This window comes from Lactuca serriola, chromosome 9 (assembly GCF_051521515.1).
Source record: "Lactuca serriola cultivar US96UC23 chromosome 9, Lser_US96UC23_V15, whole genome shotgun sequence".
In the NCBI taxonomy this organism is placed as follows: Eukaryota; Viridiplantae; Streptophyta; class Magnoliopsida; order Asterales; family Asteraceae; genus Lactuca; species Lactuca serriola.
In genome coordinates, this window is record NC_136416.1 from 214725140 (window position 1) to 214752158 (window position 27019).

The 27019-nt window shown below is 34.2% G+C and overlaps 3 protein-coding genes across 6 annotated transcripts; 1 reads left to right on the forward strand and 2 right to left on the reverse strand.

Moving 5' to 3' along the window:
* Nucleotides 1-1467: 1467 nt before the first annotated feature.
* On the forward strand, nt 1468-6404 carry LOC145072671 (uncharacterized). The gene is made up of 9 exons (XM_079019135.1): nt 1468-1846; nt 2289-2407; nt 2723-2782; nt 2883-3573; nt 3659-3964; nt 4053-4229; nt 4334-4561; nt 5124-5629; nt 5710-6404. The coding sequence occupies exons 1-9, from the start codon at nt 1664-1666 to the stop codon at nt 6188-6190; spliced, it is 2751 nt and encodes a 916-aa protein (XP_078875261.1). The 5' UTR covers nt 1468-1663; the 3' UTR covers nt 6191-6404.
* A 4286-nt stretch (nt 6405-10690) lies between these two features.
* LOC145075072 (uncharacterized) lies at nt 10691-12403 on the reverse strand. The gene is made up of 5 exons (XM_079021367.1): nt 11868-12403; nt 11585-11781; nt 11399-11497; nt 11274-11325; nt 10691-11120 (listed from the first exon to the last, which is right to left on the reverse strand). Exons 1-5 carry the CDS (start codon nt 12316-12318, stop codon nt 10990-10992), a joined length of 930 nt encoding a protein of 309 aa, XP_078877493.1. The 5' UTR covers nt 12319-12403; the 3' UTR covers nt 10691-10989.
* Nucleotides 12404-18134: 5731 nt separating this feature from the next.
* Nucleotides 18135-26201, reverse strand: LOC145074043 (ATP-dependent DNA helicase Q-like 4A). Of its 4 annotated transcripts, none has more exons than XM_079020488.1 (26): nt 26060-26201; nt 25152-25266; nt 24871-25047; nt 24714-24771; nt 24139-24624; nt 23892-24053; nt 23677-23804; nt 22869-23238; nt 22652-22783; nt 22483-22569; nt 22238-22365; nt 21891-22011; nt 21540-21691; nt 21321-21456; nt 21116-21239; nt 20945-21015; nt 20780-20848; nt 20412-20531; nt 20148-20306; nt 19988-20068; nt 19731-19889; nt 19523-19578; nt 19168-19321; nt 18994-19097; nt 18847-18924; nt 18135-18710 (listed from the first exon to the last, which is right to left on the reverse strand). In XM_079020488.1, exons 2-26 carry the CDS (start codon nt 25172-25174, stop codon nt 18299-18301), a joined length of 3747 nt encoding a protein of 1248 aa, XP_078876614.1. In that variant the 5' UTR covers nt 25175-25266; nt 26060-26201; the 3' UTR covers nt 18135-18298. The 4 variants fall into 4 exon arrangements, with proteins under 4 accessions (XP_078876614.1, XP_078876612.1, XP_078876613.1 ...); XM_079020486.1 differs by having other exon boundaries at nt 24871-25050; XM_079020487.1 differs by having other exon boundaries at nt 26055-26194.
* Between the last annotated feature and the right edge of the window lie 818 nt (nt 26202-27019).

Here is a 27019-nt window from a genome sequence, read left to right on the forward strand (position 1 = left end):
TATCACTCTCTCTTAGCTCAAATGGCCGATTAGGGTTTCACACAGGGGAGTTGGATAGCTGGTGAGGCGGAAATGAGGACATAAGTTCCTTTAAATAGGTCCCAACCCTGGGGATTTAGGGTTTCATCTCACAGCGCCAACTCGGCGAGTCAGCTCTCTGACTCGTCAAGTTGGTCATTAAACCCGCGTGCTCAATCCAACTCTACTCGACGAGTCGAACACACAACTCGTCGAGCCACTCATTAAATCCCAAAAATAAATAAATGTAATACATGGGAGTCGGAATGTTACACTACACTAAACAATCGAAATGAAAGACACTAATAGCTCAAAATTACCTATCACAAAACATTTGAAGTATATTTTCAAACAACAAGCACAAATAAGAAAAACAATCCACAAACATATGTTATTATTTCTCGCATCTAACCGGATCTTATTAAAACAAATGTCTTTTAAAAACATCCAAGTTACGTTTCGTAGGCCGTGCTGAACACGGCCTTTAAATTTTGTATGATTGATTCTGGACCAATCATTTTAGTTATTTTAAGAAAGTAATTAATGCATATTTAATGTTGAAGATGTAATTAATATCCATTATATCTTCAACATGTAATATGCATTAATTACTTTCTTAAAATAACTAAAATGATTGGTCTCGAATCAATCATACATGCAAACAATAGATTGTGAAAACAAAATAACATAACCATATATATATATATATATATATATATATATATATATATATATATATATACTAATAAAAGAGTAGCTCTTTTGTCATGTGTCACCATATTAGACATTTTAATTAATGTGTTGCCACTTGTCAATCTATTAGTTTTCCATTTTAAATTTATTAGACTTCCTCATTAATGTGATTCTATTTTAAATTTTAAATTTTAAATTATTGTTTTCATTAATTCACAAATAAAAAATATCTAATATATATTAAAAATTAATTTTATATATTTATTTGAATCAATGATTATAATTTCACATAACTAATAAAAAATATCTCTTAAATTAATGATTTATTTTAAATAACTTATTAATAATTTTGAGTTTTTACTATAAAAGTTTGATTAATTTTATAACCGTGGTTTCAATGGGTTATAAACTAATATATATATATATATATATATATATATATATATATATATATATATATATATATATATATATATATATATATATATAAAGAAAGAGAGCGTGTATCAATCATCCCACATTTAAATGGATAGATTTCAAGAAAAAAGAATATTATCTCTCATCCCACTATTCCCCTATTTAAATGAGAAAAATGATTTATTTTTTTCTTAAACAAACTCATCTAAACCACCATTCGTTTGAATATAAAAATACAATCCAAAAAATACAAAATTGAAGTGCTGAAATAAAGAATAAAATTTTTTTTCTCTGTAATTTATTTCCTAGGTTTTTATTTTATTTTATTTTATTTTTTAGTTACTACTAGTATTTATATTTTATATATTTATTAATTAATGTTCGGATTGAATAAATATGAAAGATATTTCTCAACAGCAAATCTTGATTAATTTGATTTTGGTTTTGTAAGAGTAAACTGTAAAGTGTGATCGATTGATAGTGAAGGAGATTTTGAATTAATTTAGAGTATTTGTCGATTGGGAAGATTCAATTTATGGAGTTAGGAGTAGGTAATTCTCCGGAAACCGGTTTGGTTTTCGACGGTGAGGAGTTGTCATCGCGTCCGACCGTGCCGGCGAGGATACGCCGGAGACTCACCGATACAAAGGCTTCTGGTTCTCGTTCTAGCATTGAAGAGATCGAAGCTAAGCTTCGCAATGCAGATCTTCGTCGACAGGTAAGGTTTTTGTATTTATTTAATTCACTTGAAAATGTATACGTTTAGAAGGTAGCTCCGCTGTGCGAGAGCAAAGATTTTTGAAGATCTATAGAGTAGTATCAACAGTTTTGACGATCTATCAAGCATACTGCTGCGATTAAGAACTAATTTAGAAAACGAAAAACTAAATCGTTAACCTTAAAAGATAAATCTAAAGTTTAAGGCTATGCCAATTACCAAGAACCTTTTGGCATCTGTAAACTGCACTCCTTCAGTTTTCTAATCATTAGATTTAATTGGTAATTACGATTAACTGGTGTTTCTTATGTGCGTTTGTGTGCTTTCTGTGATTGAGTTAATGAAGAAAACGTCTCAAAGTCTAGTCTGCTCTGTAATTGGCTTCTTATTCACCTTTCTTTTCTTCTTTTCAATTCCTTCTTTCTCTTTTGAGTGGCGACAGAAATTTTATGAGAATTTGTCAAGTAAAGCCCGGCCAAAGCGCAGGAGCCCTCAATCTGCAGATGATCATAACCTTTCTCAATCTATAGAGGCCAAACTCCAAGCTGCTGAACAGAAAAGGTATTCTTCCTTGATCCAAGTTTAAATTTTTTGACAGTGTTACACTGTTTTAGTCATGCTGAAACTAAAGTAGTTTTGGATTGTCCTAATGAAAGTTCTGTATTAAGGGGGCATTTAGGTGTTACGGTAACTTGTTAACTTTGTAAACAGGGATTAGGTAAAAGTAGGTATTATCGATTTTATGCTTGATTTGATAGAGATTATAGGGTTAACATAACCATTATGGGAACAAAAACATGTCATCTGTGTGTTTTTGTGCTCATTTTCAATACAATTTTCCTTCTGTTCTTATCATTAACAGACATAATTTAACAGAATGCAGATCCTCAAAACCCAAAGTCAACGAAACAAGACATCTCAGTCGCTATTAAGAAGGTATATATATCCATATAAAGAAACCATGTTTGGATTTAAAATACAAAAAACTATTCTTGATTCTTGCTTAAATATGATAAATTTTTTCTTCTTCTGGTAGATGCTGGAGAAAATTCCTTAAGCAGAAGACTACCTTAGATTTGGCGAAAGCCTTTTACATTCTGAATATAAACACAAGTCATGTGATCTCAATGCCATTTGAGCAATTTGCAAATTTGATTGAAAATCCCTCTACCCTTCACACCACAAAATCTTTACTTGATCGCTTAGAGACACGTTACAGAGTTTTATTACCCGATTTACATGGTCAAGATGAAATCAATCACCTTCTTACACGAGTTGTTTCAAGAACCACAAAACCATCTGTTAGATTATCAAGGTATCAACCAAGAATCGTGTTAAGTGCATACATGATTTTAGGTCATCCAGATGCAATTTTTAGAGGTGAAGGGGATCGCGAGACCACTTTGACCTTCTCTGCTAAGAAATTTGTCCAAGAATTTGAGTTGTTGATTGAGATAATACTGAATGGACCTTCACAGAGTCAAGCTTTGAACCATGGACTGGTCAAACTTTCCACATTCCGGTCTCAGATTCTTGCTTTTGATGCAGCATGGTGCTCTTTTTTGAATAGCTTTGTTGTATGGAAGGTTAAGGATGTAGAGTCTTTAATGGAGGATTTGGTAAAGGCTGCATGTCAGATGGAAATCTCTATGATGAAAAAATACAAGGTGATACCTGAAGGAGATGATAGTGCTCTTACAGATGATGTGAAAGCTTTTCAGAAACAGGTTCTACTATTTGCTTTCTTTCCTCTTTTATGCATTGCAATAGATGGAATCAAATGACCTTACTTGGTATTGAAATCTTCTTCAGATGCAGGTTACAGAACATCAAAAAATGTTGAGGGAACAAATATTCCACCTGAGTGGAGAAGCTGGAATAAACCGTTTGGAGAATGCTCTTTCCAACACAAGAAAAAAGTACTTTCAATCAAAGGAGAAGACTTCCCCTATTCAGTCAACACTTAAAGACCTTGATTCCAATGTTCCTAGTAGTTCAGATCTTGTAAACCAAAATGATGAGATTCCAATTCCACGAATGGAGAATGTATTCATTGTGAATGAATTTCTTCATGGTCAGCATTATGATAGTTTGACTATGACTGATGAAAACCAAAAGGTGGTAAAAACTTGGCTTTTTATACACAATATTCGGTTTTTTCTTCTACCATTTTTTTAATTTTCCTTCCGATAATTTATATCAACAGGTACGCAAGACAATGGAAAAAGCTTTTTGGGATGGAATCTCGGATTCTATAAAACAGGAAAAGTACGATCATGTTGTTATGTTAATGAAGGAAGTGAGAGATGAGCTTTGTGAGATGTCACCTCAAAGCCAAAAACAAGAGATTCATGAAGTTATTGATCTTGCTATTCTTTCTCAGGTAGGATTTTGAAATTTTCATTAACATATATCAACTGTAAGTGTAAGGATTCGATTTCTTTTTTATTATATCATTGAAAAATATTTCCTTCATTCGTTTCCTAGTTGTTGAGTTCGCGTAGTTTGGACATGGAATATCTTGGGAGAATCATGGAGTTTTCATTAGTCAGTTTACAGAAGCTTTCAGCCATAGCACATGAAAACAAACTTAAAGAATCTCATCAGAAAGTTCTCTCAGAACTAGCAGAATTATGCCAGGCTGGCGATGGTTCAAATCATTCACACGCAATTGCATTGATAAGAGGTTTGCGGTTTGTACTCGAGGAGATACAGGTGCATGTTTTCCTCTTATTCCTTTAGGCTCTGTTTGTTACACGGGACATGAACAAGCTTTCCAGGGCTATTTTCGATGATAAAGATGAGAAGGACATTTATGTCTTTTTACACATACAAGAGATCCAAAGCAAGTCCATGTCCCACCTTTTTTAGTAGGACAAATTATTCTAATTTTTTTTTGTCTCGTTGACATCAGTCCCAGTCTCAAATCCAATACATGTCAAATGCAGTACAAGGTCATCTTGTTCTGTTATGTCTTACAAACAGGGCCGCAGGCCTGTTTGTTATACCTGACATGACAGAGCAGATTGTACTGCATTTGACATGTATTGGATTTGAGACCAGAACTGATGTCAACGAGACAAAAAAAAAATTAAAATCTTTTGTCCTACTAAAAAAGGTGGGACATGGACTTGCTCTGGATCTCTTGTATGTGTAAAAAGACGTAAATGTCCTTCTCATCTTTATCATCGAGAATAGCCCTGGAAAGCTTGTTCATGTCCCGTGTGAAACAAACACAGGCTTATATTCAAAATATGAAATGCTGTTTTCATGGCAGGTGCTGAAGCAAGAAATTAGCAAGGCGCGAATTAAAATGATGGAACCGTTACTGAAGGGACCCACTGGCATGGAATATTTAAAAAAAGCTTTTGAAAAGGTCTATGGTCCACCATCCGATGCCTTGATTCGTCTTCCACTGACTATGGAATGGCTTTCATCTGTGGTTCCATGCAAAGATGAGGAATGGAACGAACACAAGAGCGTGTTATTAGAGTTGCAAGACGAAAGGACTGTTCTGCCCTTCACTGGTCTCAGGACTGGTGGAAGCTTCTCTAGTACATTGCATATTTCATCCAAAACTATGTCATTGTCTCCCACGGATAATCAGTATACAGAATGCAAAGGAGAAAAAGGCGATTTGCTAGTGAGGTTAGGTCTTGTTAAGCTGGTGAACAATGTTAACGGTGTGATGAAGGAGGAGTTACCCGAAACCCTAAAACTCAATTTTCTGAGACTCAGAGCTGTTCAGACACAACTTCAGAAGATAACCGTTATTGCTACCAGGTAATAAAAAGTTGAAATAAATTACATTTATGGTCCTTCCGTTTTGCTGATTTAAGAAATAACACAAACATTCTACACAGCATCTTAGTTCTAAGACAAACACTTGTAATGGATGAAATGATATCAAATCCTGAGGACATGGAACGAACGATGCTCAAATGCTCCATGCAGCTTTCCGAGACACTTGACACGATCATCGATGCTGGTTTGGAGGAGCTTGTTGAAGTTTTGAGTAAGATAGCAGAGGATTTAGATAAATCTGATGATGTGGCAAAAAATGAGTCGAGAAGGGTTGTGATGGCAAGAATGTTGAGAAAAAGTGTACAAGCTGGGGACCCGGTTTTTGTTAAGGTGTCACGAGCTGTTTATTTGGCGACAAGAGGAGTGGTGCTTGTTGGCGGTGGGAATGGGAGAGAGGTGGCGGAAAAGGTGCTCCGGCAAGTTGGTGCCGCCGGTTTGGCTGAGAAGGTGGTGGAAGCCGGGGAGGTGTTGGGAGTTATGAGTGGGGTCAGTGGGAATGTACATGGACCATGGTATGCTGGGTTGATTGAGAATATGTGAACATAAGAGACATAATCTGCTTTCTTGTTCCCTGTATATTGTGATTTACCTGTCTATATTAGTTGTGAAACCCGTTGGTGGGGACACAGACGTCCGGCTACCTGTGAATTTTGAGGTCATTTGTGTAAAATATTATATGTACAAATTAATGTCATTACAAATCCCTTTAAGACCAATATTATACGATATTTAATATATTTTCTTATTTATTAAAGGGTAAATACCACAAAAGTCATTAAGTTTACACGAAAATTCGATTTTAACACTGCATTATTTTTTGTTTCAAATTAGACATTGTGTTTCCAATTTGTTATACTTGACCGGTCAACCCGGTTGTCTGTTGATGTGGTGTTGATGTGGTATGTTGACGTGTCAAAATTGAAAAAATTTACACAAAAAACATTAAGTTCATTTGTTTTCAATTTTGACATTAAGTTTTAATTTTTTTTAAAAGAATTTGAATTTTTGTTCTAAATCGAACATTATTTTTTCCAAATTTGTTCGGTGTTGACAATTTTCTATTTGAAACAATATAAATGGTTTTGTTTATTTGAAACTGTATAAATACATTTTTTTCATTTAAAAACCATATTTGTTTTATAAATACAAGGTTTTTACATTTAAACCATAGTGGTATACGTAAATATGTATTGTTTATATTATAATCGTATTTTTCATTAAATATGCAACTTTAAAAAAAGTTAGGAGGTGTGGTATGCACAATTGACTAATGTTGTCTCGAGAACACAAAAGGTATGTGGTCGCTTTAATTACCAAGGGGACTATTTGTTGTATATATCAATAATTTTTGGTTTTTGCAGATATACTTCTTTCATTTGTTGGAAAAATTATAACATCCTAATAATACATCTTAAATACGATTATAATTTAATTAATACACATTTAGTTTGTTATCTATAAAACTGGTTTATTTTAACTGGATTATCTGTAATGAATGGAAGAATTCCAATTAAATACATCAGCTTTATATATAACAAACTAAATATGTATTAATTATATTATAACCGTATTTTCATACCAAATGGCTTCTAGCCCTAGGGTCGGCTTTACTTATTATAAAGTTAAGTCAGGGCTTAGGGCTCCATTTTGTAAGGGGCCCCCTACTTACCTAAATCCTTTAATGTCAATTGTTGATACATTCTTCTCAATACGCACGTCTCCATTCGCTCATATGCATGCCTGACGCCTCAAATCAAAAGCGACAATCACACTTCAATTATGTAACACCTGGTTTGAGCATTGGTTGGAAACTTGCCAATGGAGAAGTTTCATGCATGGACTCGGCGAGTTGGGAGCTCAACTCGTCGAGTAGGGTCGTATTTCAGGGGCACAATCGGAAGTGACTCGGCGAGTCAGAAGGCTGACTCAACGAGTCAGCACTGTTTAATGAAAAACCATAATTTTGGGGTTTGCCATTATATAAGCTTCATTAAACGCTCTTGTAGCCTCCCTTAACATCATAAGAGACTGTGTACGGCCGCAAACTCCCTAGTGTGTGAAGTGTGTGCGTTTGAGAGCTTGACTTTGGGAATTTGAGAAGGAATCCAAGTTTGGAGAAGAAGAATCAAGGGGAAAACACTGGATCTAGCATCTAGTTCGTCTTGGGCATCAAATTGAGGTATGCATCTTTTACCTTAAGCCTGTATTCTATTTGGGAGTTCATGACCAAACTTTGGGGAAATGGAAGCAAGCCTAGATCTGGACCTATCACAAGGGTATGGTTCCAGATTTGAACCTCACTAGGTCCCAGATATCATAAAGTTGCATGCTTTATAAGCTTATTCCCTCTCCATGTATGAAAACCTTGTTGGATGATTAGTTTTGGTGTTTACGGTTATGAAAGGCCCTGCATGCACGTAAAGTTTGTAACTTTACGTGAAATCTACAACAGGAGATGATGGATCTAAAGTTTGGGACCTTAAGTCTCACTAGAAAGGACCGTAATCATGATGAACTTTGGGGGACTCGACGAGTCGTGCAAGTGACTCGGCGAGCCGAGAGGGTTTTCTCGTTTACGGCCAAGGGTTTACGACCAAGGGTTTTACGGTCAAAGGTGTACGGTTGGTGGTTTACGACCGTAAACACCAAGGAACTCGACGAGTCCCTCGGGTGACTTGGCAAGTCGACGAGTTAAGCAGGGAACCCGACGAGTGAATGATTGTACTCGGCGAGTCAAGGTCAATATGGACTGTTGACCTTGACTATAGACTTTGACTTTGACCAGGGTTGACCCTGGGGGTATTTATGGGACTATGCTGAGATATTTACTCATTGATTATAAACAGTTTGGGAAGAGCAGCACAGGGCATACCTGAATCCAGTTTGCCAGTTCAGCCTTTGAGATGTGAGTTTTATCACCATACCAAAGGGGTCTAAGGCACCAAGGTCGGCCCATCTCGTGATATTTGGTTTACTTGTTACGTAGAGGTGCGATATGTATGTGTGCATGATATGTGGTAGAGATAGCCTTTGTGGCTAACGTTAGAGATAGCCTTATGGCTAATGGTAGAGATGGCCTTAGGGCTAATGGTAGAGACAGCCTGTATGGCTGATGGTAGAGATAGCCTTTGTGGCTAACGGTAGAGATAGCTTCATGACTAATTGACATGTGATATGTGGTAGAGGTAGTTTTATAGCTAACGTGATATGTGGTTTGTGTGGGGTATGCTCTGGAGGACTCACTAAGCTTTCTGCTTACCGTCTGTGGATTTGTTTCAGGTATTTCGGAGTCCAAGGGCAAAAGCAAGGCGTGATGATGTGGCGTGCACTCCATCTCTCTTTTCCGCTCTGGTTTGGGGAACACTGTGATGTTTTGTAAATAATAATGTTGTAATGTTGATGGTTTTGAAAATGATTATTGGAACCTTTATGATTTATGAAATGAAAATTTTCTTTGTAAAATTTGGGTCGTTACATTTTTTTCTTCTTTCCTCCATTCTTGCACTCTGAATATTGATTATCGATTATGGGCTTCTACAACCTCGATTCTTGAACACTGAAAGGCTTCCTGAACCACTGCAACCTTTTTCCTTCTCCATTTACGGCTTCTCTGATTCTTCATTGTTCAAAAGTCTCTGATGATTCATTGATTCAAGGTATGTGCAGTGTTTTCACTTGATTTTTTTCATCATCTGATTATCTATTAGGATTAATAGTCGTTTAGGGTTAATTTTTCTCATTATCTGATTTTCCATCGTTTTTTGTTTATTGATTAATGCTCGATTTCTTTGTTTATCATTGATTTTTGATTTTTGAGTTAGTGTTTCCACTCATATTTTGCGTTGTTGGCTTGCTGCTTGAAGCTAAGGAATGTTGTCATTTTAGTTAAAACACTGGAAGTTTGAGTTAGTGATTTTCGATTTCTTTGTTCCTTTGTTTATGTAACTTGAAGCTAAAGAATGTTGGTTGTTGATTGTTTTCTATGTATGTGGCTTGTTCATTTGATTTCTATGTTGAGTTGTATATATTTGAGTTTAAAATAATCCTCCAAGTTTGAGTTATCCATTTAATTAAAACTCATGCAAGTTTAAAAAAATTAAAAAAATAAATAAAAAAAAAACATTCACTTTTATATTTGTTTTTATTATAGAATTTAAGTTTGTATAGATCAAAGGGCCCCAAAATTTTGGTTGGTTTAGAGCCCCCAACCTCATTGAGCCGCCCTTGTCTAGCCAAGCGGTATCTGATATTGCCCTTGTTTAGCCCAGTGGTATTCGATATCCCCCCCCCCCCCCTTCTCTCTCTCCTTGAGGTCGATGGTTCAAATCCTATTGTTGACATAATTGGAATAATTTAGAAGTAGTTTAATATATATTTGTATTTGCTTTTGTATTCCCGGTTTCAAATGTAAAAAAATTATTTATATGGTTTCAAATAGAAAATTATCAATAGTGAACAAAATTGGAAAAAATGATAGTTTAATTTAGAACAAAAAAAAACATAGTATCATAATTGAAAAAAAATGTTTTTGTGCTATATATATATATATATATATATATATATATATATATATATATATATATATATATATATATATTTCAATTTTGATAAATCATAATGTCACGTTATCAAAACTGGCATGTCATTATATCACATCAGCAAACAATCCTATTAACCGATCAAGTGGTCTAAATCGTAACATGTCATTATGTCACATCAGCAAACAACCTCATTAACCGGTCAAGTGGTCTAAATCGTAACAAACTGGAAACACATCTAATGTGAAACAAAAAAAAAAACATAATATTATAATCAAATTTTCGTATAAAATTAATGATTTTTGTGGCATTTACCCTTTATTAAATAATATTAATCTTGTAATTATATATTTTATGTAAATTCAACAATTTACATCATAAAACGGACAAAATAACGCTTATAGAGTGATGGCTTTACAAAAACATGAAAAAATGCAAATGTCATCCATCAAAGACAAGGGTTAACTACAATGCACACAAAACACAGTACAATCAAAAGACATAACATAAAACATGCATATACATTCCGGTAATCAAACCTCAAATCCATTAATGTACAATTGAAGCACTAACTATAATCCAAATTATATTCAAAGCTAATCTTCTTATGATTGGACAGGTGATTACCATGTGATGTTTTATCCTAATCGATTAAGTAGCCTTCCTTCATATTATATATAATACACAATGTACAACAACTTTACCCAATGCCCACAACTTTACAATACAAACTATAAAAGCAAAATGAGAAAAAGTCTAATATAACCTCTCCCTTCATTGGTGAATTTTGACTCATATCTCTTATAATTGAGTAGCTGCAAGTTGCCTAACACGTCTTCTAAGCACCAATCTATGGCATATGCCAATCAAACACAGGATTACAACTAGTGCTATAGCACAAATATCAAACAACCTCCTTACCCCTATAGTCCCTGCAAAAAAAAAAAAAATACATATATTATTTCTCAATTCATATCATTCCTCTCATTATACAATAAATTGCAAGAAATAGCAACCTAATGTGGTAAAGTTTGTTGCTCTTTATATGAATGTAGTACACAACAATATGGTGTAGTGAAACAAACCTGTTGGAATGAAGTCAAAGGAACTCATATTATAAATGCAGGACATCAACAACTGCAATCATGAAAAAAAAATGTCCATTAATTTTTAAGCCCATAAAAAATACTGATTTATATGATTAACTTACAGCAAAGATACGCATTGCATAGTAGTTTCCTCTGAATCTATCTGGATCCATCAAACCAGATAACATTCTTCTAAATACATCAGGAACCTCAAAAACTTTCTGCCAATTGCCAAAAGGAAAACAAAAAATCAAAAAAGAAATTTAAAAGAAAGTGATAATGGTGTATTATTATGTAAACAAACCTACCCATATGACACCACTAAAACCACCCTGGAAAAGGCGGTTATACCTTTGAACATTTTTTAGAGCTTCGATGACTTCAACTTCATGGATAATCAGTAAAGATGCCTCTGGTGTCAACTCGGTAATGGGTCGTGCACAAATTGGGCAATTGCATTTTTGAAGAGCTGTTCTGTATGTCCAGAATTGGAGTATGCAATTTGCTGTATATGGGAATCAATAAACCCTTGAAAAACCATTGATGGGGAAGAAGAAGAAAGAAAGAAAGAAATGATGTAGAAAGAATTACCACAAAACCAGTGTCCACAGTTTGTTTTACAGGCAATTGAGAAATCATCGAAGCAGATTGGACAGCAATCATCGTCGGGAGGAGTATCTGTATCTCCACCATGCTTCTTCCTCTCGGAAACAATCAATAACGCAGACTTTGAGTTTTCTTGTTCATCCTCCTGCATCAGATCTAAACTAGGGTTTTCCTGTTCAAAACCTTCAATTTTTTCATCGGAATTATCTCTAGGGTTTTCGTCTCTCTCATCAGCATCAGACCCATCGGAGCGATAATGATCATTTTCATGATGATGATCATCATCTCCTTCATTTCCGTCAAAAATCTCAACAATTTTAGGATGTTTAACGCCGTCTTGGTGAGATCCTTCATTCTTTCTTTTCCTCTTTCTTAGCAGAAACAAAACCGTCGTCCACTTCCTCTTCCTCACCTGGAAATTAGGGTTTCTGATCATTTTTTTTTGTTGTGAAAAAATTGAACAGAAAAAAAAAATCAAAAACTGGAGATGAAGCTGAGGTTGTTGGAATGAAAAAGACGGCAATTACAGAGAAATTGGACGGATCCTTTCGATTTTGATTATTTCATGGTCGTCTTCCCTCGAGTCCTTCGATTTGTTGGGTCCCGCCATGCTATCCATTCTGAAACCGCGTGTTTTACATTTTCATGCCCATTGTTTTCTATTAAATACTTCTGGATAAACAAATTTAGAAAAGTATTTAACAAAAAAACAATATATTCAACCATTTTTACTAACAATTTCAAGAAAAATATACAACTTCAACAAGACAAAACAATTTTTTATCAACTAGTTTGAATACTCACAAATTTACTTATTAATGACAAGCAATTTCATTTCAGCTTACCACACAAGAATTAGGTATCAACAAAGATTCGATTCAACAAGGAATTCTGGGTTGTAGTTTGATAAAAATAGCCAACAAGAGATATTATATTCAAGCATATATGGAGTTCATAGATTCAACAAGGTCTTACATGGACAAACACAAAAATTCACTTACTACATATACAAGAATGTTGATACATATAGGTGTTTACCAATTTTCCTCAAGTGAGATGAAACTTTCACATGTCAACAATTAAGCATGTGAACACTGAAAATTACTAAATTAACATACATAGGAAACTATGATATACATATCCATGATGTGATTTTAACTGTGAGCCTTGTCCTACAATTGTTCTCACCAAATGACAAGTTTAGTGAAAGCTTTTCCTATATGCACTTATTGTTATCCGTCCGCTGATTTTAAGATCATGTGCGAAGAATAAAGTGTGCCCCTTAAATATATTTTTGTTGAGTGAACAACAAAAACAAGTTAAACAATTTAGACAAATGATAAACAAACTTCGATGAAACTTACGGAATAAAACTTTTGAAAATTAAAATTAAAAACTGAACACATTATTTAACGTGGTTTTGTCAAAGTGACATACATCCACATACTAACGAGAGAAAATTTTATTAAACTTTTAAGAAAATTACAATCACACACAAAGATTACACCTCACTTGAGCTCTCAAAACAAAAGAATAAATCTTGCTTACTAACTACTATAAAGTATATGCTCTCAACCTCACAATGATTGTTGTCTTGAAATTTTGTGCATGCAAGGGATAATTATTTATAGACAAACATAGGTTCTGATGACACGTTCATAATTAGCCTATAAAGGGGGGAGGGATACCCTAATTTCCAACCAATCATAAGATGTCATGCATGTGCTTTTGGAATTTTCACCCTTGAGAGACGGTACATGAGCACAAAGAAACAGGACATCTCAAACATAAAGTTAACAAAATGCAAATCCTCAAAACCCAAAGTTAAAGAAATAGGACATTTCAGTCACTATTAAGAAGGTATATATCCATATAAATGTATTTTAGCCTTTGTGATACACAAAGAAACCATATTTGTATTTAAAAAACTAAAAACTATTCTTGATTCTATTTAAATATGTTAATTTTTCTTCTCTTTCATTAGATGATGGAGAAAGCAAAGACAACCTTAGACTTGGCCAAAACCTTTCACATTATGAATACAAACACAAGTCATGTTAATATGTTAATTTTTTTCAATCAAAACAACAATTAACCACATGCTTAATTGTTGAGATCCGAAAGTTATTAACTTATAATATACTAGGTGTAATATACGGGTTTATTAAAAATAAAAATTTAATATAAAATTATAAGCATTATGTAATTTTTAAAACAATAGTTGTATATAATTACAAAAGATATAATAAATAAAGTAATTATTTTAATACATATTCTACGAAATTTGAAACAAGAAGGAAAGAAACACTTAAAAGAGCATTTATTATGATATTTAATATAATGATCACCTTACGTATATAAACCTTACTAAAATTTGAATTTGAAATTTAAGAAAAATAAAAAATACAAAAAAAATGACAAGGGGAAAAAAGATAATTCAAAAAATCCAAAAAAATGACATGTGTCAAATTCAATAAGAACATGACATTTGGTAAAAACAATTTTCATTTATTAGGTTAGATTTTTCTTTTAATTATATTTACGTTTTTTCAATCAAAACATCAATTAATCACACATTTTGAAGTAAGAAGTCGTCAAAATTCAAGATTCCTTGTTTCAATTAAAATTTTTTAGAATGCCAACAACTGAAATCTCTGCTTCAACAATAAGAACGTCATCCAACAGGAAGCCTTTTTCTGGGTCAACAACTTCACGTAACAACATGAAACTCGGATAACCCCAAGAAGCGGATGACTTGTAAAACCAATGTTCAGCTTCTGCAAAATAGAGCCGGAATACAATTATACAAAACATCAAAAGGTGATAAATAATATAGGTGAAAGGAAACTCAGGCCTTCGAATATATCAAATATTACCTCCCTCTCGATCAGCATTGCCACCTTGATTCTTTACATGCACGAAAGTTGTATTTTGCATAAGCTGTCCACCCATCCGGAAGCAATTTAGAATTATGTACTTGCAGAAAAATTGAAAGATTTGTGCCCTTTCCTGCTCCTTGTCCTTTAGGATAGAGTTTTATCTTCCTGAAATCAACCAGCTTGAAGCATTACGTTTAAGTCACTGTCTTTCTACATGTACAATATATTGATATCTAACCAAAACCCCTATGCATGGCAAGAATGTATGATTAACTTACCAATGAACTTTCCCAATTTTGAAGTAATCTGAATACACAGCATTCTCAGTTAATTCTGAAAAACTTTCAATTGTCCATGTATGAGTGTTAATAACTGCCGGAGGTTTTATCAACGATAAACATTGATCGTTTGCTGCAGTGGCGGAGCCAGGATCAAAGTAAAGGGGTATCCCAATTTTTTTTAGGGTAACCTAATTTTTTCCCGGGGAACTTGGGTTTCCCGGGTTCGGTTTCAGTTTTAAACCCAAATCTTAATCTAATAGCGATGTGGGATAGAATAGTTGGGAAAATAAAACAAAAATAAACAAAGAATATGTAACAGGTTTCGCTTGAATAAGCCAACACCTTAACCAACAGACCAACTGTTTGTTTGTGTTTATAAGTGGAGGGATGCGTATATATACACTATATTGATTTTTTTTTGAGGGATACATAAACAAAAATTACACTACTGAAAAAATTTTGAGGGGTATCCCGGGCTACCCCGGGATCCCCTCGGGATCCCCTTGGATCCGCCCCTGGTTTGCTGCATACTTTGGAACATCAAAAACCTCAACTCCAAACACACACGAATCAAGAAAGAGAAAACCATTTCTAGCATCAGTAAAAGAAGTCAGTGATATGAGTCTATTAAATCCCCATCTAGTCTTCTACTCATGAAACCTTGTCCTCTTCCCATCAACATTGTAAACACATGGATTAACACAAAGGTTGTCAGGTTCATACTTTTTATATGTAACCACGTTATATAATAACATTAAACATAGTCAATCAACGCTTCAAAGATCTTACCTTGGAAGGTTATATAACTGTGGTGTATATGATCATAAACACAAAATTTTCCATCAACCCACACTTCCCTTCCCTTTGGAAGACTTTCTGCATTACAGATTGTCACATATATTGATATGTAATTGCCCCACCTTTCCTCATTTCCATTCGGGTACAATTCTAGCCTCCTAAAAGTTATAAAAAAAAAAATAAATAATAATTGCATATGAACATAATATAGTTGAGAATAGTTGAATATATAAGGATATAGAGAGCTGACCATTTGTAGCCAGCAGCTTCAAAAATATCAGATTCAAACTTTTTGGTTTTAGCTTCAGAAAGTAGGGAGAAAGATTCGATCTTCAACATATAATGGGCTGGCTCATTTTTCCCACTATATCGGGACATCCGATCTGCCATGCAAAACAAACATACCAATCAACTATATATATTTTTTCTTTTTTAAGAAAAGAAAAAAACCTTGCTAAAATACATTTTTTTCAAACCTTCGGAGGAAATTTCAGGAAAAGCATGTGCATTAATTGCATCCATGGTATCATTTTCGATAAGCTTTTCAAAGATGAGTGTAACCACTTCAACAAAAGCCTTTTCCACATTTTTATTGTCCTTGGCAGATGTTTCAATGAAGACAAGTGATTCCCTCTCTGCAAGTTCCTTTCCAGCATCTGTACAAGTAGTGACAAAGTCGTTCACCAGGTGATCAGATTTATTCCCAATGAGCATCACCTCAATTTCGCCATTTGCAATTTGTAACTCCTTATACCACTTTTCAGCGTTTTCAAAGGTGGAAAGACTGGTGACATCGTAAACAATGAGTGCTCCGTTTGTGCTTAGCACTTCTGTAGAAATATCACTGTAACTACTATTCCCAGGAATATCCACAATCTGAACCTTGAAGACCTTTCCATCAACACATACATGTCTAGCAACAATGTTGTTTGTACTTGTGGGTTTTGGGTCGGGTCTGAACTTCCCCCTGGTGAATCGTGAGACTAAGCTAGACTTGCCTACACCAGAGTCGCCAATCAACAACAATTTGACAAGATGATCATGTCCATCATGCGCACTGCAACCTGCAGTCATTTCCATGGGCTAGTATTTGAAAAGACGATTTAGATTGATTTGATATTTGAAAGAGGGTCGTTGGTGATTTATAACTTCCTATTCGACCTTTGAAGTTTCAGTGCACAAACTTATGTGGGGATATAAGAGATTTACTATTATCATCTTTGAGTGTTTAATTAATGATAGTAAATGATCTTGGAACGTTTTTAAAACTGTGAATACAGATGGTCACATGAAACAACTTAATCATAATTACAAGATATAAAATATTGAATAAACTATCACCAACAATCTCTATGAAACTAAGTAACTATGAAATATGATAATTTCAACTAGCCAAAAACCTTCACTCCAACAAAGACAAAAACAACCCAACACTATTACGACACCATGATAAATTAAATCTTTAGATTTAATTTAATATTATTTAGTTTTACAGCTGTGAGCCTGTGACTGTATAGTCAAATCTTTACCTATTTCAGAGTTGTGGTTTATTTTATTTGTTGAAGAGATTTTGTCCCAAAAATTCACTTTGTGGAAAGTAAAGATTACGGCTGTTATGGCTCAACAAGATTGTATGGAGGCTTTGGAAAGAAAACTGAAATTATCAAAATACATGGTTGAGATGTTGAAGAAGGTTATTATGACAAAAACGCATAGTGTTATTCCTTAAGTTTACGTCATTATGGGAAGTTGTGGATCAAATGATTGTTGTTGGGATATAGGAGAAACTCTCATATAATAACGCTCATAAATAAGTTATATCGGAAAAAACTTTTGTACAGTCCATTCAAATGTATGGAAGTACTTAGGTAAAGGATCGTCTTGATATCTTTAATCGTACTATCCTAGATTTACAAGGTGTCAAAGGTAAGATTGATGACGGGGATTAAGCTCTAATTCAGTTATGTTCATTGTCGAATTCATGAGAGTATTTTGTTGATGCCATGTAGTATGGTTGAACAACGGTTACTGTTAAGGATTCTTTGCTTTCTAAAAAAACTAAAATGAAGGTTTCAGTTAGTGAACATGTTTCCGGTCTAGGTCTGTTTTGTAGGCGGAGGAAGAAAAGCGGGAAGAAAGAAAGATGGTGGAAATAATGGAAAGTCGTGTTCCAAATCTAAAGTTTTCGTTAAGATTAAAGGTTATAAATTCAAGAAGATGGGCACTACAAAAGAGACCACCCACAATCAAAGAAATGGAATTTCAAGAGTGAATCAAAGTGTTGTTGATGGCAGTTCTGATGAAGGGGGCAGATGTCAAGTATCGACTATATCCAATGAAAAGTAGCGAACAATAAACATGAATATACAACATAAATAACAAGAAAACAACGAACTCATCTGTAACTAAATAGAACATGCCATTATCAACTGTACAATTAATTCTACGGGTGACATATTCACCAAGAAGGTAACACTCGTCCTCCAATATTCTTCATTTCAGTTTCAGGCTTTGGATTTGAAGCATTTGTGTGAATCTCACAGACCTTGTCAAACAACTCCAAATCCAAATCCTCATCTGGAATTTCATAAAAATAGTCAACAGCTTCTGCAACTGGATCCGGTTTTGGTTTTTCAAGTACCCTTTTCTTTGAACGTGCAGTGCTTGCAACGAAATCATCTTCATCTTCATAACCTAAATCTCCATTTGGGATTTTGTCTAATGTGTTTCTCCTTCTTTTTATGGAATCTGTACTGTTGCTGCTGCTTTTGGTTTTGCTTTTGGTTTTATCTGTAGTGTTGTTGTAATGAGCATTTACAGTATCTTCAATGATTTTCAAAACTCGATCCCCATACTTGCTTACTTTTGCCCTGTGTTGTTATCAGCATTTCTCTTATAACTCAAAACAATCATATCTTAATATATATATATATATATATATATATATATATATATATATAACAAAAACTGTAAATATACTCTATTATTGTTAAGCAACTAACTTACTTGCCAATGCCATGAACTTCAAGAAGCTCTTCTTTAGTTCTGGGAATCTTTCTCCCGATATCGTGTAGTGTTTCATTCCTAAAATCAACAAAAGTCAGACGTTTCTTTTTTACTTATAACTTTGTTTTTTTACAAATTTGCCCTTACACGAAAATGTGATGTGCGGAGTATGACATGCCCTTTTCTGATGCTTCCCTGAGTAGATGCGTTCGAAGGAGTCGCAAAGCCGAGTATAGCTTCGCTGAAAGCGCCTGTTGTACAAATATTATAGTTTGGAATTTTATAAAATAATTAAGTAGAAAAAAAAAAAAGTCAACATACTGAGTCTCCTTGTGTCTGAGGTTGAGCAGAAGTGTCTAATTGCACAGGGTTTTGTTTTGACGCTGATGTTGATGTTATTGTTGATGTTGATAAGCCTCTTGCTGGAGTTGCATCATTTCTTAAGGACTTGAATGCTTTAACACCAGAAGGAAATCTATAAAGCAACCAAAAAAACCATTAAGCATCTGTTTATTAAAGCATATCCTACATTGATTCACTTATTTCCTACTACAGCATTATACTCTATAAAATCTACCCAGTTATATATAGCATTTAGTTGTTGTAAAAAGAAAAAGATATAAAAAAGAATATGAGATAGGAATAATTTTAGGAGTATGAAATGAAAGAGATGGACCTTAAAGTTATGGTCTGCCGACCTGCAATTAAACTTCCAGCCTTCTTTTCATTTACCTATTTAAAAAAAAAATGTTTTCATTTCTTCCTATTATGGCATCAACACAAAGCAATTTTCACTGCTAAAAAAAATAAAAAGGAACAGAAGTAGGATGATATAATAGTATAAAACAGGAATATATATATAAAAGTAGATTGGTATTTCTTACCTTCAAAACCGATGATGCAGATCCATAATCACTTTTCTTTACATCTTCCACAAGAATCTCCTCAACAACAAGATGACGAAGCACACGCGATGCTTCCCCTTTGGCTGCATTTTTTCCAGCTCCATGCAATCTTAATTTATCATGTTTGTACTTTTTAACCTTCATTTTTCCACAAAGTCAACAACATCAAAATCACAATTCACAATTCACAAACAAATGAAACTAAATTACAAACAACAAAATATTGAGAAAATTACAATTTGGCTCATGGAACCCTTGTAGACATCCAAGATATGAGATGCTGAGACTTGCTGCTGTGTTAGTTTGACCAAGTCAACCTGCACATCAAAACAATAAACACATAATTTCTAATGTCACTAGATAAAGAAGTACAGATTAGAATGTATGATTTCTAACCAAGTGTTTTGCGACTTGGGTGACATCTTTTTCCACAAGGGTTTGACTTTTCAAACAATTATCACATGTTTTTCTGCAGTTGAAAGAGTCAAACTTTTCCCCAAAATGGACAAGTTGTAGAAAACGTCTGCAGTCAACATCGTTTTCACAGTAACTGACCTGTAACAAAAAGTCAAATTATTAGAAAGCTCGGCTGTTGCAAAAGACATAAATGCCCTTGTGAACCTAATTATTGAAAATAGCACTAGAAAGATTTTCTAGTACCATTCTTAAAAGGTTTTCAGTGTTTGTTTCCAGTATCCTTCCTGAATTTGATGTACCCATACGAGGAGATGCAAAAGAGGTTTGTTCAGCTCCATAACTAAGCATTAGCTTCACCCGGATCTGTAAATAAAAATATGTGTCACCATAAATTCAACTTCTTTCTTATAGCAAGGAAAATTTGTTTGTATTTGGATGATATTACTATATTTGAGTAGATTTTTCAATCTATAATGCTGTAAAAAGATGAAATGAAAGTAGGGTGCTATAATAATAATAATAATAATAATAATAAACAGATCATTGAAAGTACGTTGCTATTTCTTGCACTTTATCAACAACTAGATAATAGGTTTACAGCAATGACTTACATAATCACTATAACTATAATACAACACACAGGAAGAAAGCTGGCCATCTCTTCCTGCACGCCCACACTCCTACAGAATTCAGCTTTATTATTGGCTTTAACTCAACACATATCTTATTTATAAATTAACTATAAAAACTAAAAAGTAAAAAGTAAAAACTAATACCTGATGGTAACCCTCAATTGATTTAGGAAGAGAATGATGAATCACAAACCGAACATCCGGTTTATTAATACCTGAAAGAATTACAACATAACATTATTCATATAAATAATAACCACAACAATTACTGGATCATAACATTATTCTTATTCTTATTCTTATTCTTATTCATACCCATTCCAAAGGCCACAGTTGCGCATATTATATTAATCTCATCTTTACTCCACTGCCTTTGAACTAATGCACGCATATCAGGATCCATTGAACCATGATAAAAACCTACTTTGTGCCCATACTCCTGAAAACAGTATCTCCACTAATTAATAACTAGATAAATAAATATATATATTCCAAAACTTGTATCTGAACTCTGAACAACCTTCAACTTCTCAGCAACTTTTTCACAGTCCATCCTTGAAAGACAGTAAATGATTCCACATTCATCAAAATGACTCTTCTTAATGAATTCATGCATCTCCTCAATACATTTTTTTGTCTTGGGGACAACTGAAAACCTGAAATATTAACATAATTACAAGGTCAACCACAGTCAACACATTCTAATTTATAGCATACAATATTTAGAAGTAAATCATACCTTAAGTTTGGGCGATTGAAACTCTGCCTAAAAATAACACAGTCAACTAAACCAAGAGCCTGTACTACATCTTCCTTTACACTGGCTGTAGCAGTTGCAGTTAAAGCCAGTACAGGTACTGTTGGAAATTTTTGCTTCAAAATCCCAAGACCCTGTAGATAATAACACATTTGTTGTCAGTTTAACAATGTAGCATACTTTTTATATAAAAGAAATAGCAATGTACTTTCATTGATTTGTTTGTTATAGCATCAAACTTTTACAGCTTTTGTAATCCATATACATAAAGAAAAAAGAAACAAGCTATAATTGGGTAGATCTTTTAAAGATAATGTAGTCAAAAGCTATCACCTGATAATCTGGCCTGAAATCATGTCCCCATTGGCTTACACAATGTGCTTCATCAATGACAAATCTAGATAGTAATTCTCTTGCATGTATGTTTTCTAATTGTCGTAGCAAAAAGTCACTTCTGCACTCATGTAACAATTAAAAGAGTGATTAGCAATATAATAGTAGGATCGAAAAGGTATTAGTTAAAATGAGTGCACTTCGCATGCTTGCATTATTATTTCAAGGAAGTTTGTTTCCAGATTAAGATATATGAGATTGTTGAACTTATCTCTAGTCAAATTTAAACATATGTATTTTTTTAAAAATAAAATGACCCTACTTTAAGAAGGATAATAGGAACTCACTTTGCCACTTTCTCTGGGGTGACATATAGCAGCTTGTAGTTACAGTTGTCTGAGCAAAGCTCTCTTAGAATCTCTTGTTGCTCACTCCACTCCATAGTGGCACTTAAGTAAGCAGCAGGAATGTTTGCCTATGGTGCAACCAAAAAAAAAAGATAATATAGCATCTTTCTATTTTAAAAAACTCAATATACATCTTGAAAGAAAAAAAAAAAACCAATACAGTGAATGAGATAATTTTCATATACCTGCAAGAGATGCATTATTTGATCTTGAATCAGTGAAACAAGAGGTGAGATTACCAATGTTATACCAGGACAAATAAGAGCAGGAAGCTGCACAAAAAAACAAAATTCAATAATTATGGAAAATTAATAAATATTTTTAAAATAGGGAAACAAAAAGGGAATGCAGTACCTGATAAGTCAGACTTTTTCCACCTCCAGTTGGCATTAAAACAAAAACATCCTTCCCACTCATTGTCGCGTTAATCACTTCTCTTTGGTTAGGTCGGAATGAGTGATTCCCAAACACCTTTTTGTTATTAGCCTAAGAGCAGAATAAAAAGACGATTATACCCCTAATTCATGTTGGTGGTAAATGGTGATTGTCACACTCACACTGTCACACATACCTCCATCTCTTTGGTCCATGGAAAATCTCGCTTACTCCAGTTCTTGTCATCAGAACCTTCAATGTAATTGACTTCCACATACTTTGGAATGTATGGTTCCCTCTCTACAGGAGCTGAAGAAACACTGACATTACTTACTGATGAATATGATACTGATGGTGAATTCCATCTATTATTCTCATTATGCATGTAAAATTGATCATCAAGTCTTGTGGCATCAATTCTTGAAGCAAATGTTGGAGGAGTTTCATACTGAAAAGATCTAGTGGCAGCAGTATTTGGTGTGAAGTTTGATTTGGGTCCTTCATGATCAACCATTCTAGATTGAAGATGTTTCTCAAGCTGTTGGATTTGCTTATTCAGCATTATCCTGTTATAAGAAAACAAATATCAGGTAACAACTAACAAGTCTGATATTGTTGTCAATGAGGGCGCAAATAAAAGCAAATAGAAAAAGATGGGAAAACAAATGAATGTGTTGATTCACTTGTATATTGCAATAGCAATGTACTTTCCATTTATTTATCTATTATAGCATCCTACTTTCATTTCCCTTTTTTAAACAGTATGTTGTTGTAATCGTTAGTTTGTTACAAAATTCTAAGAAACTCAGTGGAACTATGTTATCAATTTATAGTTTCTTTTGATAAAAACCAATCAAAACCAACCTGCTGCTTACTGGTTCTACTTTTTAAAATGCTTCTAAAAGTACCAAACTTCTCATTGATTCTAGAATTAAAAATAAATAAATAAATAACTGATTATAAGACTGCATTTTTATTTTCAGAAGGCAGAAAAGGAAGGATACCTATCTTGGCGAAGCTTCTCTATTTGATCTGAATTCAGGTCAACATTGTCAAGTAGATCATTTGATATTGAAATGAGCATGTCCTTCATTATTTGCAAATGATTTGAAGCTTCAGGACAAAGTCCTAGCTGAACCAATTTTAAAAGTTAGGCATAAAATTAGAGTCCACCACAGAACTATCAAAGATCAAAAGTTTAATGATTTGAGATACTTACCTTAAAACCATGACTGCATTCCACACATAGTTCTGGAGGCAAACTTATGTCATCATGTCTTGAAATGCTAGCTGGATTGACAGGTGGAAACTTCAAGGTTGATGATGGTGGTGTGCAAGATGACTGGTAGTGTTCAGAGACTATTTGATCCAAATCAAGATTCTGAAAATTGAAGTTGATTGATGATGCAATTAAACAACTTTAAGATACATTGTTTATCAAGGCCTTATTTAGTAGCATGAATTACCAGAAGGATATCATCATCATCATCAATGCCACCAGTGTCAGTTTCTTGAAACCCTTTGAAGTGGCCTGCATTTGTACCATAGTTGTGTATGCCATGACCTGAATTTGTGGCATTGTTGTATGATGCATTCATATTTCTTCTAGAAGCTTCCATGGGATTTGATGCATAACCACCATGATTTGTGGCATTGTTGTATGATGCATTCATATTTCTTCCAGAAGCTTCCATGGGATTTGATGCATAACCACCACTAAACATAGTTCCAAGCCTTCCAGAAGCTTCCGCCACATATGTTTCATTTGATTGGTGTGCTTGATTTTGTCCCAAATTTTTGTTATTCACATTAGAGGAAAATTGTTGAGTAGGTTTTCTAACATCTTGAAATGAAGCAGAAGTAGAACCACCATTATTAGCCAGTGGTCTGCTTTTACCAGGTTTTATATAATTCCTAGAAGACAACTTGAGGTTGGAAAGAGCTTGCCAAGCCTGTAAAAGCTTATATATCAGTTGACCAAACGGTTATAAGATATAAAGACATAAAAGATGACAATGTAAATTAAATAAAAAAGTGTTACCTTGTCAACATGTTGACTTTGTGAGTTTGTAACATTTTGAAATTGGGAAGAAAGTGATCTACAACAAATGAAAAACAGTGAAGTCCCAAACATGATATCACGGAAAAGAGCAAATTATAGAAATAGAATTAGTTTCAGTAAATCATGGAAACTGTACCTTACAGCTGCTGACATGGCTCCTTCAACACAAGGTTTTTGTGTTGACAAAGAGAAAAGGAAACTTGATTTCAAGAATTTATCTTGGTTTGAAAAATTATCATGTGCTTTGGCATGTTGAGACCAATTGTCCCTTGTAGGCTTGTCCACATGATTAGAACCTCCACCAAAGTTGTTTCTACTGAGATTAAACCACAGGAAATAAAACAAATAAGAACAAAAAGAAAAAGATGATTGTCATCAAACAAAATTATAAAGAGAAAAATGAACCGGAGTTCTTACTTCATATGGTTTGCCTCTGTCATTCACTAACATGTTCATCTAGAAACAAGCACATTCCCCCATCTTATAAAACAATAAATGAGATACAGCCCTTGATGCCAATTTGAAATGATATCTATAAACAGACAGAAGAGATGACAAACACAAATGTAAGATGAATAACAAAAAAAAAGTTTCACTGATGAACAGCCAGAGCAAAAATGTAAGATTGTTTGAACATGAGCATGAAAACATCCAAGAAAGACACATGCTTTTGCAACTACTGTAGGATTACACTAGCAAGCAAGACACAAGTAGCAATTGGTGTAATTTTCCTCAAAGTCTATAAAAGAGATATACAAAAGACATAACTACTGTCGTAGTGAAAATGGTCATTGTAAAGAGAACTATCCAGTAGAGAGAAATTAGTTCCAAGTTCAAACCATATTTCGCAATCAAACAGCACAGATAGACACAGATAGACTGTTTATCAATGTACATTAGTGTTCTCGGGTCCCTTTATGATCGACTTACTGTTTGTTGACTGTCTAGATGAAAGGACACTTTAGAAAGATTTTCCAAAGAACGCTAAGATGACATTGTTTCGGATTCTCAGCTACATTCATGCTAAATGACTCCAAATTGAGCTATATCGGTTCTATAAATCATTATGATTGCCTAGGTTATACTAACTACTTAAATACCATTTCAACACTTAATTTATGAATAACAAACAGACCAGTGTAAAAAAATAAGCATTTCCGGAAGTATAGCTAGTGATTAGTTTTGAAATCCTAAACAACCTGAACATCCAGGACCTCATGGTGCATGCATTTGTGGTGTATTCACTGGAGATGAAAGGTACCATATGACCTAACATTGATACATAGAAATGAAAAATAAAATAGGATGAGAGAGAATAACCTAACCGCTGGAAATATAAATTTAATCGATGAAAGCTTCAGTCGGAAATGATAGTCTGGCGGCGGTGTTGCTGGCGTTCGCGTTAGCTGGTGGAGTAATAGAGAGAGAGGGGGAGATAGAGAACTAAAATTCTTTGAAATCGAAGAGCGGTGCGAAGTGGCGGGATATTTGTGGGTCGTGATTAGGGCGCGAATCATCACTCCGGTTTCAACCCGACCCGCATCCTGTTTGGTTCCACTTCGACTTTTTATGAGCATTCTTAGAGTAGTCGGTATGGGCAGCCGACAACGCCGTCGTGACGGGGAACACCCCCCAACTCGTTACATCTCGTCGAGCAGTTCTCGTGGGCGTCATAACGAATTGAAACGGGCATTATTTTACCGTTTTCTTTTTGACCGTTTGAAAACGGTCGAAATTCATTTTTAAAAAAAAAACGTTTTTATCTTTTTACCTATATATATATATATATATATATATATATATATACTCTTTTTAATTTAAACTTTACATATCTTTTTAAAATCCTCTCTATATTTTCTATACTTTGTTAATCAAAAAATGAAGCAAAACCCAAACACTTTCCCTTCATCATCAAACCCAAACACAACCTCGCCTCTCATATTTGCGGGGTATGAAAATTGTTTCAACCTTTTGTCGTCTCAAGGTTCACCACAAATACCAGACCAAGGTGCCGCTTTCAATCTCGCTTCACCGCCACTGCAATTTCCCAACTCACCTTACGTTCAACAAAATCAATTTGGTCAAAACCCAAATTTACAACAAAATCTTTTCTCTACTTTTGGTTCGATGCAACAAACAACCAATCAACCGTCGTCTACAACACAGCCATCAGTTCAAGTGGAAGCGGGAAGTAGTAAGAAAGGGAAATGGAAAGGAAAATCAAAAGGGAAATCAATAGCGGTGGAATCTGAAAATGCAGACATTCCACAATGGCGGACACCGGA

What these genes read in the sequence shown, in the direction of transcription:
- LOC145072671 (XM_079019135.1), top strand. Translation starts at nt 1,664, where the DNA reads ATGGAGTTAGGAGTAGGTAATTCTCCGGAAACCGGTTTGGTTTTCGAC. An exon ending in CAAGCTGCTGAACAGAAAAG is followed by an intron (nt 2,408 to 2,722) that starts GTATTCTTCCTT and finishes ATAATTTAACAG; the next exon opens with AATGCAGATCCTCAAAACCC. An exon ending in TTGTACTCGAGGAGATACAG is followed by an intron (nt 4,562 to 5,123) that starts GTGCATGTTTTC and finishes TTTTCATGGCAG; the next exon opens with GTGCTGAAGCAAGAAATTAG.
- LOC145075072 (XM_079021367.1), bottom strand. Translation starts at nt 12,318, where the DNA reads ATGATCAGAAACCCTAATTTCCAGGTGAGGAAGAGGAAGTGGACGACG. An exon ending in CTGTGGACACTGGTTTTGTG is followed by an intron (nt 11,782 to 11,867) that starts GTAATTCTTTCT and finishes TCCCATATACAG; the next exon opens with CAAATTGCATACTCCAATTC. An exon ending in CTTTGACTTCATTCCAACAG is followed by an intron (nt 11,121 to 11,273) that starts GTTTGTTTCACT and finishes TTTTTTTTGCAG; the next exon opens with GGACTATAGGGGTAAGGAGG.
- LOC145074043 (XM_079020486.1), bottom strand. Translation starts at nt 25,174, where the DNA reads ATGACAGAGGCAAACCATATGAA. An exon ending in CCCAAGTCGCAAAACACTTG is followed by an intron (nt 20,069 to 20,147) that starts GTTAGAAATCAT and finishes TTTGATGTGCAG; the next exon opens with GTTGACTTGGTCAAACTAAC. An exon ending in CTGCATCATCGGTTTTGAAG is followed by an intron (nt 19,579 to 19,730) that starts GTAAGAAATACC and finishes TTTTTTAAATAG; the next exon opens with GTAAATGAAAAGAAGGCTGG.